We start from the raw sequence: 20335 nt of genomic DNA, 5'->3' as shown, positions 1-20335 counted from the left end.
GTTTTATGATTTTTGGTACTGGTATTCCACATCATAACATCATGTAGTGCATTTAGAGTTAAAGAGTTAATGCTCCAGCTCCGTGGATCATCGATAGTTCCAGATATACCTGTCTCAGAAGAGAAGAAGAACTCCATTCCCCAGAGGACTTTGCGATGCTTTGCGTTCTTACGTGTTTACGCTCAGAGGCAAAGATAAAAACTGTCTGCGGTCACGGGACACTCTCTTTCCTTTGGGATGGACTCAGCAGTGGGTGCTCGCTGCCGTCCGCCTTCAGCGTTAGCGTAAGGCCTTCGGTTTATCGGGCACTCTCTCTTGCTCATTTTATTTGATTTATTAGCTTTAATTCCAATTATATTGTATTATGTTGTGTTATTTTGCTTTCTGATATCTTATTTAGTAGATTAGCTTTCCTCCTCAGATCATTGCCGCTGTTTTGTTCCTAGGCCCATCTCCCTTTTCCCTTTTCCCTTTCCCCCTTCCCCTTCCCTAGGGCGTGGGTCCGTGGGTCCCCCACACCAATCGTCACGGAACCGGGCCGAACCTGCTTGTAAACTGTTGACAGTTTTGGCGCCCAACGTGGGGCAAAACCATCTGCCTTAGCCGGGCAGAGACATACTTTTAGAACGAATCTCTCTTTGCTCTCAGAGCTTCGTTAGGAAGCTTATCTGTACTGCAGGTGCTGTACGGCAAAACAGGACCTTGAAGTCTGGGCGTACTGCCAGTTGTCCTGGGATATTTGTAAACTTTTTGGGTGCTGCCAGCTAGTTTTAGTGAAGAAAAAAAAGGAAAAAAAAAAGACTTTATCTTTTTAAACTGGTCTTAAAGGGACTGCATTTCATTGTTTTTTCCCTTGTAATGCTCAGAACGTACTGGGACTTAATTAAGTTTGCCAGTCTGATCCATGGAGCGTGGTCTCTATATGATAAACTAAAAACACTGATGGAAATACCTACCTGGCTTTTGTATACGATGTGGCATTCAGTTCCGGAGGGAGTAACTCCAGATGAAGTTGCTAACTCTACGGAACTTGTGATTTTTAAACAGACTCCTGGCCTCTCCTTTGAATTCATTATGCGTTTTCTGAATGCTCATCCAATGCTTGTAATGATTGTGGTGTCAGTCTCCCTGAACATACTTTTACTCAGTATTTGTATTTATAATATTTTGAGAAAACCCTCCCTAGAGCCAGAGAATACTGACTGGCAGGGAGTTTGGAGGGACTTAGGAGAGACTTTAGAGAAATGGGCATCACTGGTGTCATGGATCTTTTCTACTGAATACCTGCAAGATCCTGAGAACTTAAGCAGATATTTGAGACAGGGATGTTGCGGCTCAAACAGATCTGAGGAGGCCCAAATTACTTGGGGTCTGGCTTATGCTTACTGGGCCTTATTCAATACTATCCCAGAGAGGCATAGAGTTTTAGAAATAGAGCGAGAGAGTCTCCGAGCCGAAAGGGACAGTATCCTGATCCAGAAAGAGAGTATTTTAGCTGACAATCAGACTCTCCAGTCCAATCTAGACGCCCTCCAATCCGAGCGAGACGCCCTCCAGACTGAGAGAGACACCCTCCAGTCTCAACAAGAAGCTCTCCAATCCAGCATGGACGCCCTCCAGACCGAGAGAGATGCCCTCCAACCTGAAAGAGACACCCTCCTGTCTGAACAGTACTCCTTCAGAACTGAGCGAGGTACCTACCAGCCCCTGCCCCCCAGCCAGGGGGGGGAAGGGATAATAGAGTGTATTGGACTGTGTGGATTCGATGGCCTGGCACATCAGAACCACAAAAATATAAGGCACTGGTGGACACTGATGCACAGTGCACTCTAATGCCCTCAAGTCACCAAGGGACAGACTTAATCTATATTTCTGGGGTGACTGGGGGTTCCCAAGAGTTGACCATGTTGGAGGCTGAAATAAGCCTCACTGGTAAAGACTGGCAAAAACATTCTATTGTGACTGGCCCAGGGGCTCCATGTATACTTGGTATTGATTACCTCAAAAGGGGATATTTTAAGGATCCCAAAGGGTATCGATGGGCCTTTGGAATAGCTGCTGTGGACGCAGACAACGTTAAGCAGCTGCCTGCTTTGCCTGGCCTATCAGAAGATCCATCTGTTGTGGGGTTGCTCCAAGTGGAGGAGCAACAGGTACCGACTGCTACAAAAACGGTGCACAGATGGCAGTACCACACCAACAGGGATTCCTTGCTCCCCATTCATGACTTGATTCGTCAGCTAGAGAGCCAGGGAGTGATCAGTAAAACTCACCTTTTAACAGCCCCATATGGCCAGTGCGTAAAGCCAGTGGAGAATGGAGGCTGACGGTAGATTACCGTGGCCTGAATGAAGTCACACCCCCACTGAGTGCTGCTGTGCCGGACATGCTGCAACTCCAGTATGAACTGGAGTCAAAAGCAGCCAAGTGGTATGCCACCACTGACATTGCCAATGCTTTCTTCTCAATTCCATTGGCCACAGAATGCAGGCCACAGTTTGCCTTCACCTGGAGGGGCATTCAGTACACCTGGAACCATTTACCCCAGGGGTGGAAGCACAGCCCAACCATTTGTCATGGGTTGATCCAAACTGCATTGGAACAGGGCGGTGCTCCTGAGCACTTATAATACATTGATGATGTCATTGTGTGGGGCAATACAGCAGGGGAAGTTTTCGAGAAAGGAGAGAGAATAATCCAGATCCTTCTGCGAGCTGGCTTTGCTATCAAGCGAAGCAAAGTGAAAGGGCCTGCACAGGAAATTCAGTTCCTAGGTATAAAGTGGCAAGATGGACGTCGCCACATCCCAACAGATGTGATTAACAAAATCACTGCCATGTGTCCACCCACCAGTAAGACAGAGACCCAAGCTTTTTTGGGTGTAGTGGGCTTTTGGAGAATGCATGTTTCAAACTACAGTCTCATTGTGAGCCCTTTCTATCGGGTGACACGGAAGAAAAATGATTCTGTGTGGGGCCCTGAGCAGCAGCAGGCTTTTGAGCAAATTAAGCAGGAGACAGCCTGTGCCGTGGCCCTGGGGCCAGTGCAGACAGGACAGGATGCAAAGAACATCCTCTACACTGCTGCTGGAAAGGAAGGTCCCACTTGGAGTTTGTGGCAAAGAGCTCCTGGAGAGACCCGAGGCCGACCCCTGGGATTCTGGAGTCGGGCGTACAGGGGGTCTGAGGAGCGCTACACTCCAACTGAGAAGGAGATCTTAGCTGCGTACGAGGGGGTTCGGGCTGCCTCTGAAGTAATTGGCACTGAGACACAGCTCCTCCTGGCACCTCAACTGCCAGTGCTGAACTGGATGTTCAAAGGAAAGGTTCCCTCTACCCATCATGCTACTGATGCCACCTGGAGTAAGTGGATTGCGCTGATTACACAGCGAGCTCGGATGGGGAACCTCAGTCATCCAGGAATCCTAGAAGTGATCATGGACTGGCCTGAAGGTAAAAAGTTTGGAACAACACCAGCAGAGGAGGTGTCACGTGCCAAAGAGGACCCACCATATAATGAACTACCAGACAACGAAAAGAGATATGCCCTGTTCACAGATGGATCATGTCGCATCGTGGGTAAGCACCGCAGATGGAAATCTGCTGTGTGGAGCCCCACATGACGAGTTGCAGAGGCCACTGAAGGAAAAGGAGAATCAAGTCAATTTGCAGAGGTAAAGGCTGTCCAGCTGGCCTTAGATATTGCTGAACGAGAGAGGTGGCCAGTGCTTTATCTTTACACTGACTCATGGATGGTGGCAAATGCTTTATGGGGGTGGTTACAGCAGTGGGAACAAAATGGTTGGCAACGGAGGGGTAAACCTATTTGGGCTGCTGAACTGTGGAGAGACACTGCTGCCTGAATAAAGAATATGGTTGTAAAGGTGCGCCATGTAGATGCTCATGTTTCTAAGAGCCGGGCAACTGAGGAACAACAAATTAACCATCAGGTAGATCGAGTTCCCAAAGTTAAGGTGGCTCAAGCAGACTTGGACTGGCAACACAAGAGTGAATTATTTCTAGCTCGGTGGGCCCATGAGACCTCGGGCCATCAAGGAAGGGATGCGACATATAAGTGGGCTAGAGACCGAGGGGTGGACTTAACTATGGATGCTATTGCACAGGTTATCCATGACTGTGATACATGTGCCACAATTAAACAGGCCAAGAGGATGAAACCTCTTTGGAGGGAAGGGTGAAGGCAAAAGTATAAATATGGGGAGGCGTGGCAGGTTGATTATATCACCTTGCCACGATCTCGCAATGGTAAGTGTTATGTACTCAACATGGTGGAAGAAACCACTGGGTGGCTTGAAACATATGCAGTACCCCATGCTATCGCCCGAAACACCATCTTAGGGCTCGAGAAACAAGTCCTATGGCGACATGGCACTACAGAAAGAATTGAGTCCGATAATGGAACTCATTTCAAAAATTCTCTTGTAAATACTTGGGCCAAAGATCATGGCATCGAGTGGATTTATCATATCCCCTATCATGCACCAGCTTCTGGTAAAATTGAAAGGTACAACGGGTTGTTAATGCACTGGGAGAAGCATTTGGCAGAAGCCACCTGGTTGGTCAACCCCAGAGGATCCATCAATCGTGATGGTCCTGCCCAATCCAGATCTCTACCTACTGTAGAAGGAGATAAGGTCCCTGTAGTACATGTAAAGAACATGTTGGGAAAAACAGTTTGGGTCCTTCCAGCTTCTGGAGAGGGCAAACCTCTCCGTGGAACTGTCTTTGCTCAGGAACCTGGGTCCACTTGGTGGGTGATGCAGAAGAATAGGGATGTTCAATGTGTACCACAAGGGAATTTGATGTCGGGGGAGTGCAGTCGGTAATTCCATGTATATACATATATATGCTGTGTGTGTGCATTTAATGCATGTTCATCATTGTTCTTCTATATATATCAAACATGATGGAGTGATGTGGAATAAGGGGTGGAACGTCATGGTTTTATGATTTTTGGTACTGGTATTCCACATCGTAACATCATGTAGTGCATTTAGAGTTAAAGAGTTAATGCTCCAGCTCCGTGGATCATCGATAGTTCCAGGTATACCTGTCTCAGAAGAGAAGAAGAACTCCATTCCCCAGAGGACTTTGCGATGCTTTGCGTTCTTACGTGTTTACGCTCACAGGGAAAGATAAAAACTGTCTGCGGTCACGGGACGCTCTCTTTCCTATGGGATGGACTCAGCAGTGGGTGCTCGCTGCCGTCCGCCTTCAGTGTTAGCATAAGGCCTTCGGTTTATTGGACACTTTCTCGTGCTCATTTTATTTGATTTATTAGCTTTAATTCCAATTATATTGTATTATATTGTGTTATTTTGCTTTCTGATATCTTATTTAGTAAATTAGCTTTCCTCCTCAGATTGTTGCCGCTGTTTTGTTCCTAGGCCCATCTCCCTTTCCCCTTTTCCCTTTTCCCCTTCCCCTTTCCTGGGGCGTGGGTCCGTGGGTCCCCCACACCAATCGTCACGGAACCGGGCTGAACCTGCCTGTAAACCGTTGACAGAAATGAACAGGAAGAGTTAGAGGTCTGTGTGTGGTCGCAAGGCCATGATCTCATAGTGATCATGGAGATGTGGTGTGACAGTTCACATGACTGCAATGCTGCCATGGATGGCTACCTGCTCTTCAGGAAAGACTGGGTGACAAGGCAGGATGGCAGGTAGCTCTTTATGTGAGACAGCAGCTAGAATGTATCAAACTTCACCTGGGGGAGGGTGATGTAGCAGCGGAGAGCTTGTGGGTAAGAATTAAGGGGCAGGCTAGTGTGGGGGGTGCTGTTGTGGGCAGTATGCCAGTAGTCCAACATGCCAGTACTCCAGATGGTTCCTGCAGTGTGTTGAAGATAACTTTTTGATGCAGGTGGTGGAGGAGCTGACAAAGAGTGTGGGGTTACTGGACCTTGTTCTTACTCATAAAGATGGGCTTGTTAAGTGAAGCTTGGGATGTAGCAATCATCAGATGGTGGAGTTCAAGATCCTGAGTGGAAGAAGCAAACTAAGAAGTAGGATTGCTACCTTGGACTCCAGGAGACCCAACTCTGATTTCTTCTGGGACCTTCTTGAAGCTATCCTGTGGGCTAGGGTGTTAGAAGGTAAGGGGGCCTGTGAGAATTGGGCAGCATTTAAACCGCACTTCTTCCAAGCTCAGGATCGGTGTGTCCCTGTCAGTAAGAAGCTGAGCACGGGTGGCAGGAGGCTTGTGTGAATGAGTAAGAAGCTAATGCATAAACTCAAAGACCATGAAATATAGAAAAAGGGTCTGATCATTTGGGAAGAATATAGGAATGCTGTCAAGGCTTACAGGGATATGACAAGGAAGGCCAAAGGCAACTTGGATATGGATATGGCAAAGGAGAAGAAGGATAATAAGGAAGGCATTTTTAAGTATGTCAACAGTAAAGGAAAGACTGGGGAAAATGTGGGTTCCCTACTGAATGAGGGGAGTGTTCTGGTAGTGGAAGATGCAGAGAAGGTGAAGATACGGAGCACCTTCCTTGTTTCTGTCTTCACCACAGGAACTCACCCTCAGGACTCTTGGACTGTGGAGGTAAGTGAGAGGGTCTAAGGAATGGAAGGATCCCCTTTGGTGAGGGAGGAGATGGTCTGAGAGCATCTATGCAACATTAGTGTATGTAAATCCATGGGCTATGATGGGCTGCATCCATGTGTGCTGAGGGAGTTGGCAGAGGTGATTGCTGAACTGCTCTCTATCATCTTCAAGAGGTTTTGGAGAATGGGAGGGATGCCTGAAGACTGGAGGATAGCCAATGTCACTCTGGACTTCAAAAAGGACAAGAAGGAGGATCCAGAGAACTACAGGCCACTCAGCCTCACCTCCGTCCCTGGAAAGGTGATGGAACAGTTTGGTCTGGGTGCCATCTTCAGGCAATTGGAATAGAAGAAACTTATCAGGAGTAGTTAGCATGGATTCACCTGGGGGATCTCATGCTCAACCAACTTGGTAGCCATCTATAACGTCATTACTGGCTGGGTGGATGATGGGAGAGCAGTGAATGTAGTCTACCTTGATTTCAGCAAGGCATTTGACACTCTCACCCACAACATCCTTATAATGAAACTGAGGAAGTATGGAATAGATGAGTGGATGGCGAGGTGGGCTGAGAAATGTCTGACTGGCAGAGCTCAGAGAGTTGTGATCAGTGGCACAGAGTCCAGTTGGAGGCCTGTACTTAGCAGTGCTCCTCAGAGGTCTGTTTCTGGTTCCGTCCTGTTCATCATCTTCATCAACGACCTTGATGAGGGGATAGAGTCCACCCTCAGCAAGTTTGCTGATGATACAAAGCTGGGAGGAATGGCTGGCACATCAGAGGGCTGTGCTGCCATTCAGTGAGACCTGGACAGGCTGGAGAGCTGGGCAGAAAGGAACCAGATGAGGTTTAGCAAGAGCAAGTGTAGAGTCTTGCACCTAGGGAGGAATAACTGCGTGCACCTGTACAGGTCGGGGGATGAACTGCTGAGGAGGAGCTCTGAGGAGAGGGACCTGGGTGTCCTGGCGGATGACAGATTGGCCATGAGCCAGCAGTGTACCCAATAGGGCACACAGAACAACCTATTAAATCCTAAGTATCCTAGTTCAACCCTCCTATTCCCTTTCTGTTGGGCAGTCAGGGCATTCAAGTTCAAAAGCAGATTAGCCCGATGAGAAAAGGTAAGAGACAGGAAAGTCTGCTGTATGAGAAACATACAGGCAGGAATGTCACACTAATGAAAGACAAAAAAAAATATTTTCTTCAAGTGATACTGACTGTTCTACATGCTGTAGAGTTTTAAATATAGCTAGACCTCAGGAAACCCAAGATGGTTTTCAAGGGAACAGAGGGCATCTACCCATCACAAGAACTGTTGTTGGCACTGGTCACCCTCAACAAATTTTCAACTCTCACACTTTATTATCTTCCCTCTACAAAATGGAAGCAAAGAACGTTACTAGCTCAAGTTTCACAATTTTGTCATGCCCACATTGGGGCATCTTTTGAAATTATTACAAATATCTTTCAAATTATTTAAAAACATTTTAGCATCTTTCCAAGCTTTTCATATCAAATTACCCCCTTCCAAAATGATAATTTAACTTTCAGATATACTAGGTCTAATTTCAGTGCGTAAGTGCTGTTGTAAACAGTAATCACAGAATTGCAGAGGTCGGAAGAGACCTCAAGAGATCATCAAGTCCAATCTCCTTGCTAAAGCAGGCTCCCTACAACAGGTCATACCTGGAGTTGATTATTTTTAAACATAGCTATGGCTTCTGAATAAACTTCAAAAGGATTACTTTATCGATGAAATAAGAGTCTGAAATACTTCACTGAAACCATTCATGAATATATATTCACTGAATAACGTTATTTAATTGGAATAGTTAAATACCTAAAAAAAGACTTATCCAGCTTTAAGCAGATATGGACACTGCTTCCTTCAGAAACAGTCTAAACAACCCCCTTCTTTTCCTTTAAACCATGAAAATCTCATTATAATTCTTTTTTTTTTTTTAATATAGTTTTTGAAGTCAGTGGAGAAAAAATTTCCCTTACACCCCTCAGATGTCTGACTGTTGGAATGCAGCTTTAAGTATGCTCATCATGATTTTGAAAAGTAACTTTACCTGGATGGCTATCTGGCCACTTGGCAAATCCACCAACAAGACGATCTTGAGTTGACAGGATGTAGTTTCTGTTTTTCTCAAAATTTGTATATTGGAATAAGTTCAAGAGCTGAAAAGAAGTCAGACTGTTACAGTAAGATACCAAATTGTAGTGTATTATTAATATTAAAATACTGTGCCTATTTAAGGAGATAAGCAGGTAAATAAAGCATTAACCTGGTAAGCCTGTTTGCAAGATGAAAGATCTTTTCAGACATATACAGATTTATGTACTCATGTCAGAGATGAAACTTTCTTGCAAAGAAATTACATCATGCTTAAGGATAAGGAATTAGAGATGCTTCACAACAGCAGGCTGAACATGAGCTAGCAGTGTGCCTAGGTGGCCAAGAAGGCCAGCAGCATCACAGAACAACCAAAGAACTGAGTTGGAAGGGACCTTTAAAAGCCATCTAGTTCTCCCCTCCAACTCCCCTCCAATGAACAAGGACATCTACAGGAAGATCAGGCTGCTATATCCATCTTGATCCTGAATGTCTCCAAGTATGGGACATTCACCACATTTCTGGGCAACCTATTCTACTGCTTCACTACCATTACTGTAACATTCTTTTTCTTATATCCAATCTAAATCTTCCTCTTTTCCTTTGAAATAATTTGTCTTATCACAAGACTCTGCTAAAAAGTCTGTCCCTTTCTTTCTTACAGCCTCCCTTTAGATACTGAAAGGCTTTTCTCATGTCACCTCAGAGCCTTCTCTGTGCTGCACAGCCCCAGCTCTCTCAGCCTGTCCTCATAAAGGAGATGTTCCATCCATTGGATCATTTTTGTGACCCTCCTCTGGAGGTGCCCTAATAGGTCCACATCTCTACTGCACTGAGGATTCCATATCTGGATGCAGAGTAGGGGAGCAGGACCACCTCCCTCACCCTGCTGGCCACACTTCTTTTGATGCATCCTGAGCCCAGGATGTGGGCTTTCTGGGCTGTGAGGGCACATTGCTGGCTCCTGTTCAGCTTCTCATCCATCAGTATCCCCAAGTTCATTCTGGCCAGGATGTGTTCTATCCTTTGGTCTCCCCACTTGTAGTCAGAGTTGCCTGGACCTAGGTGCAAGATGTCGCATTTGACTTTGCTGAGCCTCATAAGGTTCTCCTGGGCTCAACGCCATCTAGGTCTCTCTGGATTGCATCCACTCCCCCACAGGGGTGAACAGGCACCAATGCATTTCTTCCGGTCACCAGGGACTTCTCCTGACAGCTATGACTGTTCAAATATAATTAAGAGTAGCTCAGTGTCTATATTAGCCAATTCTCAGGATTCTGAGACGCATCTTGCTGGGACACCACTCCCTCAGTGCTCCCCTTCCAACTCATCTGCTCAAGAGGTGTGTGAAGAGTAGCTTGGAGACTGAAGCAGAAAAGTTGTCGAGTACATCAGCCTTCTTGCCTGTTATTAGCAGCCTGCCTATCGCTCACTACCATGGATATGTCTTCTTAGACTTCCCTTTTCTGCTTGATGTACCTGCAGAAACCTCTCTTGTTCTTCACTGCACTCTTTGCCAAGTCCAGTTCTAGTTGGGCCTTGGCCTTCCTGACCCCATCCCTACACAGTCCTGCAGAAAGATGGAGTATTGGAACAAGATGATCAGGGAAGGAGTGGATTTACCATTTCCTGAGAAGTTCAAAAAACATGCAGATGAGGCACATAGGGACATGGTTTAGTGGGAATGGAGATTATGGGTTGATAGTTGGACTTTATGGTTCTATGAAATCAAAACAAATTCATGATTATCCTGTATTTGTTTTGTATACTACCTTTAATGTTGCTCCCACCCAAAAGGAATAGCAAGTGTCTACAGGTTTGTTGGGTCGTCCATGGTAGCCATTTTGTTGTCTCATTACACACCACCTTCCTATTCTGTTTAGTTCTTTTTCTGAAAAGACTTCCTCCAGTTTACCCATCAAGCACAGTGATGCAATACCACAAAATGTAGAGCCACCTGTGAAGAAACAGTTGTTATAATGTTTAGATATGCCAATTTTCACATAAGCCTGTTAAATCTCAATCAGAACTAAGTAGTACCCAGTAGAACTACAATCAGTAATAAAAATTAAATCATTGGATTTCTACAAGTATGAAAGTATTGAAGGCTAAGATCTAAACAAATAGAAACTTTAGTTCATCATACATATTGAAGGAAGAAGTGCCACAGGAAAAAAATTCTGCTCATGTTAAGTGTGAATCCATTTTCTTAAAGATGGAGGGACTCTCAGTGCTGTGCAATTTACATTACACAGCAGTTCAAGAAGGAGTAAATGGTAATGCAACAGAAAATATTTTTTCACATTAAACTTACAGAAGAAAAGCTATTGGGAAGTTAGTAATCAGACTGAAGCAGAGATGTCAAAAGCAGTGTCAGATACAATCCCTAAGAGAAGAAAAACAGAACTGTCTGATGATGGGCAGAAAGCCCCAGATATATCAGGAAAAAAAAAAAAGAAAGCACTGTTAGTACAATGAAAAGACTGAAGGATTCTCATGGTAGTAACCAATACAAGTTATGCTTCTATGGATTTTATTTTTGCTAAAAAAACGTTAAGAAATCATAAAAGAGACTCGTGTTGTTCATGTATAACTGTCCTCTGAGTCAGATATCTGTAATGACAAAATTACAGCCTGGGAAATAACATACACAAACTGCTGATGTAACATTAGGGGCGCAATGTTTACTATGCTTTGGTGTTAGAAAATCCCAGCCACTCCAAGGTAACGTTACCTTCATCCTGATGCTGAAACACAGTAACTGAAGGAATGGTATCACTAGCATTCTACTGTAGTTTAGTTCAGCAACTAAGGAAATAGCTTCAGTTTTTTAACTTTATCCTTCCTACGTGAAGAACACCGTTTGAATACTGCAAAAGTTCAGTTCAAGGATAAATCTAGAAGCACTGTACAGACTTAATATCACATAAAAGTACAAATCTTTTTTATCAGTAATTATCTCTTCATCACACAGAGTACTACTTTACTTAGAAATATCAGTCTCTTGGAAATTCCTATCTTCACAGCTACCATCTGTTTACAAAACTTAAATGTCACTTCAAGATTTAGGGCCACAGTCTCACAGGAAAAGTTTCTGGGTTTTACTAATAGCTTCTGAAATCAGAGATTATCAGGTGCAATGCACAAAATCTCTTGCTCATAAATCTACACAGTAACAGTACACGCAGAAAAAGTTTGCTCTGTCATCAAGACACGAGAACTACAGCCAACACCTGTCAAGGTTATTTGGGTGAAAAAAATAAGTATATTGTTGGTATAGTAAGAGCCCACCTGGTCTGATACTAAGCAGAAACTAAGGGAAGAAGGATGTAAAAAAACAATAGGACAATAGGGCCTCATGCCTCAGTAATTGGTCACGTATAAGATGATTCAGTAACCAAGCGTTGCCAAAGCAGTGCCATAAAGTTGAGCAATCTATGGCAGGTCAAGCGGCCCAACAATTGGGAATCACGTTGGCGGCACCTTCAGGGAGCATTCAGGATCCTCCACAGCCTTTGGGCATTCCGGTGCCGGTGAAACTACAGCCAGGGACTGCTCCTACTGCCCCTTTGCTGGAGGATCCTGACTCTGAACCTGATCTTTTCCCACCGGGGGAGGGGAATGGTGATCTTCCGCCACCACCTCCTCCACCCCCACCGTTGGTTCCACCCTCACTGTTGGTTAAGGTTGCAAAACCTTCTGATTCGCATGGCTCTTGCTTGTGCCGACCGAATTGGGCAGAAATTGCTCGCCAGGCAGTGGAAAATGGGGAAATGGAGGTGGCTGAAATAGTTGCACAAGCTTTTCTGATTCGTTTCGAGCCAGGACCCGATGGTGCTCCACAGGGGGTACATGTTCCTATTAGTTGGAAAATGTTTCATTTGCGGTCTACGGTATTGGAACATGGACTCCATAGTGTGCTTGCACAACAGCCTTTCACTTATATTTGGTCCAGCAGTGTGCTAGTTCCTGAGGACATTAAGACTGTTATGTGTATGATAATGAAACCATAAGAGCAATTAATGTGGCAGTCGCACTGGAGGCAATTATGTGAGCTAAGTGCCAATACCCCTCGGCATATGAATGAATGACCCTCTGTTTCAAGTAACTGTTGATCAATTATTAGGGGGAAACATGTTTTCCTGACTGGAGTTGCAGGTCCACTTAGGACCAGGGGTTTGCATGGAAAGCATGAACTGTGTTATTTAAGAAAACTTACACTACTTGCCCTGCACCGCCAGGACTGGCTGCACATTGATAAATTCTTAAAAAATTCTACTGAAAGGAAGGGTCATTCACTTTCAATATTGAAAGATGCATGCTCTGATGAAGTAAAACTATGGACTGTAACTGCTAACATTTTTGCTTCCTTCTTGGTCCCTGGAGTAGCTGCTGCACAAGCTCTGAACCGAATAGAACGTCTTGCTTGTTGACAGTAAAACAAAGTAACATAACATCTGCCATTCTAGAAGAGATGCCTGAAGATATGAATACTCTTCGACATGCAGTTGTACAAAACCGAGCTGCCATCAACTTTCTGCTTCTAGCTCAAGGGCACGGCTGTAAAGACTTTGATGGGATGTGTTGTTTTAATTTGTCTGATCACAGTGACTCTATACATACGCAAATTCACTGGTTACTAAATCACATACAGAGTATTACTAAAGATCATAACCCAATAGATGATTGGCTACATTCTGTATTCCCTGGTCTTGCCTCATGGGCATATGACTTGATCAAGGAGGGTTTACACTGGCTATTGATTATTATTCTGGTTGTAATGGTGATTCGGATAGCCTACGGGTTTTTAGTTCGAACAACCAGCCCTGCAGCAGCTATGCTAACAACTGACACACCAACCCAGAGTATCATTCAAGACTGGCTCAAGAATCAAGGAGGCCATAGCTCTCTTGAGTGTTTCGCCCTCCGACCGTAAAAGAAAAAGGGGGTAAATGTAGGAAAACAACAGGACAATAGGGCCTCATGCTCCAGTAATTGGTCACGTATAAGATGATTCAGTAACCAAGCAAGATGATTCAGTAACCAAGCATTGCCCTAGTCTTGTGGGAAGATAACAATTACCATTGTACATAAGATGATTTAACTATATCCTTTGATCTGTGTTCCGTAGCATATGTATTTTTTATCCCTTTGATCTCTGTAGTGTCATGTACCCTCTGCCCTTTAGATATGATTGATGAACTTGGTTGTATCTTACTAGTTAAAATTAGACTACTACATAGCATATATAAACCTGTAAGTCGCTTGAATAAACTTGAAGCTGCTTCACTCACACTGAGTGGTTGTGCTTCCCTACACTTATTAGCAGGTACTCTGGCCAAGTGTGTTGCAACAGGAGGACAGTACTCTGAGGCATGCTTTAGATTTGCTCCTCTTCATCCCACTTCTTCAAAAGCAGAAAGAAAGTAAAGGCATGACATAACCTGAATTTCTTACAGCACCTCTCAATTCCAGTTTTAAAAAGAGATGTAGAACATTTTTACATTCTTACCATGAGATTCCAGTCCTGCTCCTTGTGCCAAGCCATTATCGTAAGACTGAAAGAAAAATTGTAACAAACCAGTTACTTCAGAGACAAATTACTTTTTCGGATATTGCAATTTCTCAGTTTACTAGCAAAATCATCATCAGACTATACCTACCATTTAAAAATAGTTAAATTCTGAACCTATGCTTCAAAAGTTCTTAGCACAGGACAATTAACTAGTGTTTCAGTAATAAAGACGGCTTTTAAGACTTCAGCTGAGTTCATTTTAGTTGCAATATATGTTAAAGTTCTGAAATGAATAAACATTTATTTGTCAAAAAGGTGAAGCATGTGATGCAGATAACCATTAAAGAAAAAAAACCATCTTTTTGTCTTTATAGAAAGAGAAAATCAATAGATATTTTCAAACAAAATTAAACACATAAAATTTGTCATTAACCAAAAAGCTTTTAAAGCCTTTTTATTTTACAAGTGTTCATACAATATTTAATAACCAATAAACGATCACTGGACAAATACCAAACTTCTTAGTGGGAAGAAAAAATTATTCAACATTTTATCTTTAACTTTCGAAGTTGAATTACACAGTTCATACTGTCCAATTAATTATTGGTTCATGTTCTGATTAAACGGATAATATGTGGTGTTTTGTTTTTTTTTTTGCCAAGTTCCAACTACAAATTTCTCATGTTTTCTTCAAAATGTTTAGAAGTGGCTAGTAGATACAGAACATCTTGACAGACTGCTGATGACTCCTACAGTCACAGCCAAAGAGCATAAGGTTGTGCTAATTAAGAATTCAAAATAATTCAGAATTATTTTGCATATCTACTGTCAGTGATCCCTTTGGGGCAGAAAAAAGGACACAGATGTAGATACATAAGCTGTACACAGTAAAACTGTATTCCTTAGTTTCTTAGTAGCTGCTGCCCACTCAGTCAATTAGAAAGACTAAAACATGACAGACAGCTTTAAATTACAACTTGACCTTCCAAAGTATGAATCAGTCAATTTTAAATAGTGACTAGGAACACCTGAATGTTAAAACACAGCATAAAGTTACTTCAAAATCTTTGTAGTGCCTATTGCAAAGGCAATCAAAATATGCTTTCTCACTCCAGAGGCTCACTATTTGCTAAACAAAGGCAAATTGACTAGCAAAACCACCCTGCTAGAATTAATTAATATTACAAACAGTGACTGTAAGAGGAGGCCATTTGCTTAATGCACACCAAAGTAATTTGCTCTGGAGAAGAAAACAAGACAGAGTCTAGTAGGTTACTGCAATGTGAAAGATACCTAAGAAAATACTGCCCTCAGAAAATGTATAAGCCCAGTTAAGTATAGTTTTTACTGCACACTCTAAACTTTCACTCTAACACTTTAACAAGCAGCTCTTACATCATATTTGAACTGTATCTACAGACTTATAGACATTTCATACAGATGAAACCATTATAAAAGAAAAAAAAAACCAGATGCTACACCTAAAAATTCTTTCATTATCTTTACCAAATTTGATGTAAACCAAGCAACTTTATGAACTGTAGCATTCTAGTGTCCATTTTTGCTGAAGTCATTCAAAATTTCAGCATCTGAGTATCTATGCTTTTTTAATTGGTGATACAACTGACTTTTGAATATCAAAGCCAAAACTGAAGCAAAGTGATAAGAATTATGTAATTAAAACCTAACAATTCCAATGATGAGAAAAACTTATTTATTTATTTATTTTTGTCATTTGGACTGTGTTAACACAGAAGATCTCAAACAAGACTGGGCATGCTATGGACCCCTGGAGAACTCCACCAGCTACAGGCCTCCAAACAGACTCTGCACAGTTGATCACAGCCCCCTGAAATCCCTCTGACATCTGGCTCTACTGAATTATACATCAGAGTTTTGATACTGTACCACTGAAGAGAATAAATTGGAAACAATAAGCTAAGCAATTCAAAAACTTTTTATCAAGATTACCTTGTCTAGACAGCCATATTATTCTTCTCCTAAATAAGCTGCACTTCACATGTATGCCCGCGTGAATCAGAAAAAGTCTGTGCAGTACACTTGCTCCATCTATTTGTCAGTGATGACAGGTGTAAAACTCCAGCAGCTTGCTGCTGAAGGAGGTGATCTGATTTGTTTTTATAATACACATAACAAAGTAAGGTAACACTGCAACAGAATAGGAGTCAGCACTTGCTAGAATGTATACTACCACACTGTTACATAAGAAATAATAAAGGAAATAAGCCCAAGCTGAATTTACTTTAAAATACAGTATATTTAGGTTACTTTTAAAGCATCAGGCACTCCAGACATCCATTTCAACTTATCCCTTTTCAATTCACCTAAGAACGAATCGAAATGAAACATTACCTTTTCAGTTTGGATTGATATAATTTTAGTCATAACAAAGAAACAGAGCTAATTAACTTCCAAACTGTACACTTTTGAGAATACTCACCATACTTCTTCTAATGTAGTCTATAGCTTTTTTCATATCCATGCCTGACCAGTTATCAAGCATGTAGCAGATGCAGGAAGCACAGTACACAAACCTCATATCATTCTCACTTCCTTCTAGCACTGCACAGAAACTGTAAAGAAAGGTTTGTTGCATTAGATGCTGAGTAGCTTTTTACATCAGAGATTACAAAAAGCGTTTAATGGAATTGTATAGTTTTTCCTTTCAAACACAGTTATCTACTTCTGCTTACAGCATACACACAACACAATGAAAAATAAATAGACCTAATTTTCTTTCCAGAAGATGGGTTTCTAGCTAAGCCAAGCAAAAGGAAGAGAACTATGAACATGTAGAGGCTGGCATAACTCTACTTCCAGCAGTGACACTCATCTCAAAGATGTCAAAATTCTTTCACCTTGTACACCAAATACTGATCAGTAAGCTTCTACCCTAGCACTTACTGTCCTCGACAGAATTCTTTGCCTTCCTAGAAATCTTCACTGCCTACATGACTTTTTGACCTTAATTTCCAGATCAGACTTCCTTGTATGTATAAATGTAAGTATCACCATTTATTAGGAGAAATACTGAAAACTACATGCAATACACATTTCAACTTCTTGTGGTTACTTTCTTTCCATCTCCAAAAAAAGTTTTGTTTCATCTAGCACTACTCTGTCCGATTTACTGTATAATCACGGCCTCCTGAGATTCTTAAAAAGAAGATGGGTGCTGTGATGTATAACTGCCTAGCTTCTGTTTTGTTAAGAGATAGGTCAGATATTTTAAGAGTTAAACCATAGCAAGAAACCAGAACAATAACAAAAAAATGTATTTTAACGAGTCTTCTATCAGATCTCTTAAAATAGTAATAATAATAAGAAAGGTCCTTCTGACTCTGAAGACAGTCTTTGAGGACCAATAAGACACTCTTCCTTTGGCCCCAGGATCCAGTTATGTAGTCTATCATCCTGTTGCATAGGAAATCCTCCATTATATTAGGAGATGCATTATCCTCTATTAACCCCAATGGTGTCATGCCATCTCCTCTGCAGCTCATATGGGGATGAATGCTGCTGCTCTTTGGATACTCTATGGATATGGCAAAGACTTAGATATGGTTCTGGGGGAACTATGACACTTCTAAAGATGTACATGTATTGTAGCACAACTTCATCCCATACTTTGGAGACAAGTGCACTGGAGGTTATCCAAATACTTCAGATTCACATTCAGCCAACACACACATATATAAATGTGTAGTTTGTAATACTTATAAACCTTTTATTTAATGTTTAATATATATAATAATATAAGAAACTAAACCTGAGCCTAGAATACTGACAGTAGGGTAACACCTAGAAAAATTCTTTCCTTCACTCAGTTTACTTGATGTTTCCATCTGGGCAAGATATCCAGTGTCTCTGCTCATCCTTTCTCACTAAAAGCGCTTTTCATAGTTATCGAAGTGTGTACTACACTAGAAATTCATTCCTACCCAACAGTTCTACACCAGAGATATGTGAAGAACTTCCATTTCTTCTGGGGTCAAGCTGGCTCTCTTTAGCAAGAACGAAAAACAGCATCAAATGTAAGAGTTATCAGTATACACATTAAAACCATGTGTCACAAATATGCTGAAGTTAATTGCATGCAGCTTATTACTGCAGTCAGGCAATATGACAAGCAATTGCTTCAAGATGCTAGTGTTGGGAGCACCTCATCCATCACTCCGTCTTTTGGACATACTTCCAACAACAAAAATGGTCCAGTATCTATAACAGGAATACTCAGAGAAATGGAACAGGTACCTCTAGGTGCTTGAAGAAACGCCAGCTAAGGCAGACCAACAAACAGAGATGTGTAAACACATACAACTATACAGCTGTGTCTGTATATAAATGAGAGCTGCTCTGAAAGTAGTGGTTTCATGGTGAAGTAAAATAGTTCCATTACAAACATTTTTATAATTCTACACTTCTTAAATATTCTTTCAAAAATGATATTCAGTAAAATTTCTCAACAGGAACAGGTTATGTTTCCTAGCAGAAGTTTTCATTGTCTATCTACTTCAGTCTGCATTAACATCCACTACTACTCAAAAAAAAAAAGAAAAGCAAACAGAACTAGGATGTATCTCACAATAAAATTTACTAATATTACACTCCTATTTATAATTAAAATTTAGGCTAATTCATCCTATATATTGTTATCTCAAATCTCTGAAAGCTGAATCAAGTTCATCATTCCATAAAGCAGTGCAAACATCATCTTAACAGTGCTCCATGTCATTGCAAAAAACAAACCAAACTAGAATTTGAATACTGAAAACCTCACCTACCTGAAAGACACAGCACAAAATGTGCTATCCCTAAGATCAATTAACCTTTCAATAGTAAATATCCGTAGTTGTAAGCAAACTTTATAATGTTAAATATGAAAAACAAATCTAGACACAAAATACCATTTGGACCTGTGCACTATCAGGTGTTCTCTTACTGACCTCCGCCAAAGTGCCTACTAATGGAGAGAGCAATCAAGTTTATCATGCCTCACACCAGACTTAGGCTTAATATCGACCTTCCAAAGAGTTGTAAAATATGTCTTTTACCTTCCATCCTCCAGCTGGAGAGCTCTCAGTCCTGCCAGTAACGCATCTTTATTTACTCGACTTAAATCATCTCCAAGAATAACCAGACACGACAGACCTGTGTAAGTCATTGCTATGTGCCCACTATCATATGGATGAGATACATCTGAACCCTAGAAAAAAAAAAGTCAGAAATAAAAGGCTGAAGCATCGTAGCTTCTGTTTGCCAGACATCCAACTGAAAAAAAAAAAAGGACAAAAAGAAGAAAAGAAAAAAAGGAAAACAGAGTTAATTTCTCTTCACTTGTTCATTCAACTTTTCTGAGTCAAATCAAGCTACTGCACAGTTCTGCCACCTCATCAGTAGGTCAGTATGAAAGCTTGGCTCTTTGCAAAGTGCAATACTGGATATTCAAGAATTAAGCATATCAACTATATCAAAGTTTATCTTGGCACACTACTGGACATTAGCTTCCTTGTAGTTGGGTAAGATGAGTATTAAAGGAGTCAGATCTCTGGAGGTCTCCTCCACATAGATTTTAGAATCTAAGGATCTACAAGATCAGTACAAAAGCAGTGCAGGAGATTACTATCAATCTCTCTGTCACCTGAAGCAATAACAAATTAACACCTCACCTACTTTCATCTCTATTTTAAAACAGTAGTCAGAGCTTAAGTAAAGTATTTACCGAGCAAATAAAGTCAACTTAGAAGCTTAAATGGAAGTTAAATAATGACATAGTATAAAAAACAAAATAAGGGACAGGAGACAATAACACAGCTGGGCTACAGTTTTTATTTTTGTCAGAGATGTAATTACATCCTGGATTGCACCACTGCATGACAACACAGACCACAATCAACAAGATGGCTTTGGTTACTTAGGCTTGCTCATTCTGCAATTTTTTAATTTTTTTTTAAACATGACAAAAGCTGTTTCTATACTGAGCAGCCAAAACAAGCAATTTTCAAATTACAGTTTGTCTCAACAGAGCCTCCTGTCCTTGAGGTGCCAGTGTTCCCATCACTCTCTGATGACCCTCATCCCACAGTCACAGAATCACAGCATGGCTGATG

At 41.8% G+C, this 20335-nt stretch overlaps 1 protein-coding gene across 1 annotated transcript in view; it reads right to left on the bottom strand.

Moving 5' to 3' along the window:
• The window catches only part of PGGT1B (protein geranylgeranyltransferase type I subunit beta), a 44472-nt gene that overhangs the window by 3294 nt on the left and 20843 nt on the right, over nucleotides 1-20335 (bottom strand). Inside the window, 5 exon segments of the mRNA XM_065745648.1 lie at nucleotides 8646-8754; nucleotides 10462-10646; nucleotides 14202-14247; nucleotides 16666-16798; nucleotides 19280-19431. Coding sequence (XP_065601720.1) covers nucleotides 8646-8754; nucleotides 10462-10646; nucleotides 14202-14247; nucleotides 16666-16798; nucleotides 19280-19431 — 625 coding nt within the window.

This window comes from Cyrtonyx montezumae, unplaced genomic scaffold, assembly GCF_038088225.1.
Source record: "Cyrtonyx montezumae isolate F1298 unplaced genomic scaffold, pur_monq_1.0 scaffold_36, whole genome shotgun sequence".
In the NCBI taxonomy this organism is placed as follows: Eukaryota; Metazoa; Chordata; class Aves; order Galliformes; family Odontophoridae; genus Cyrtonyx; species Cyrtonyx montezumae.
This window is presented reverse-complemented; position numbering and strand designations above follow the sequence as displayed.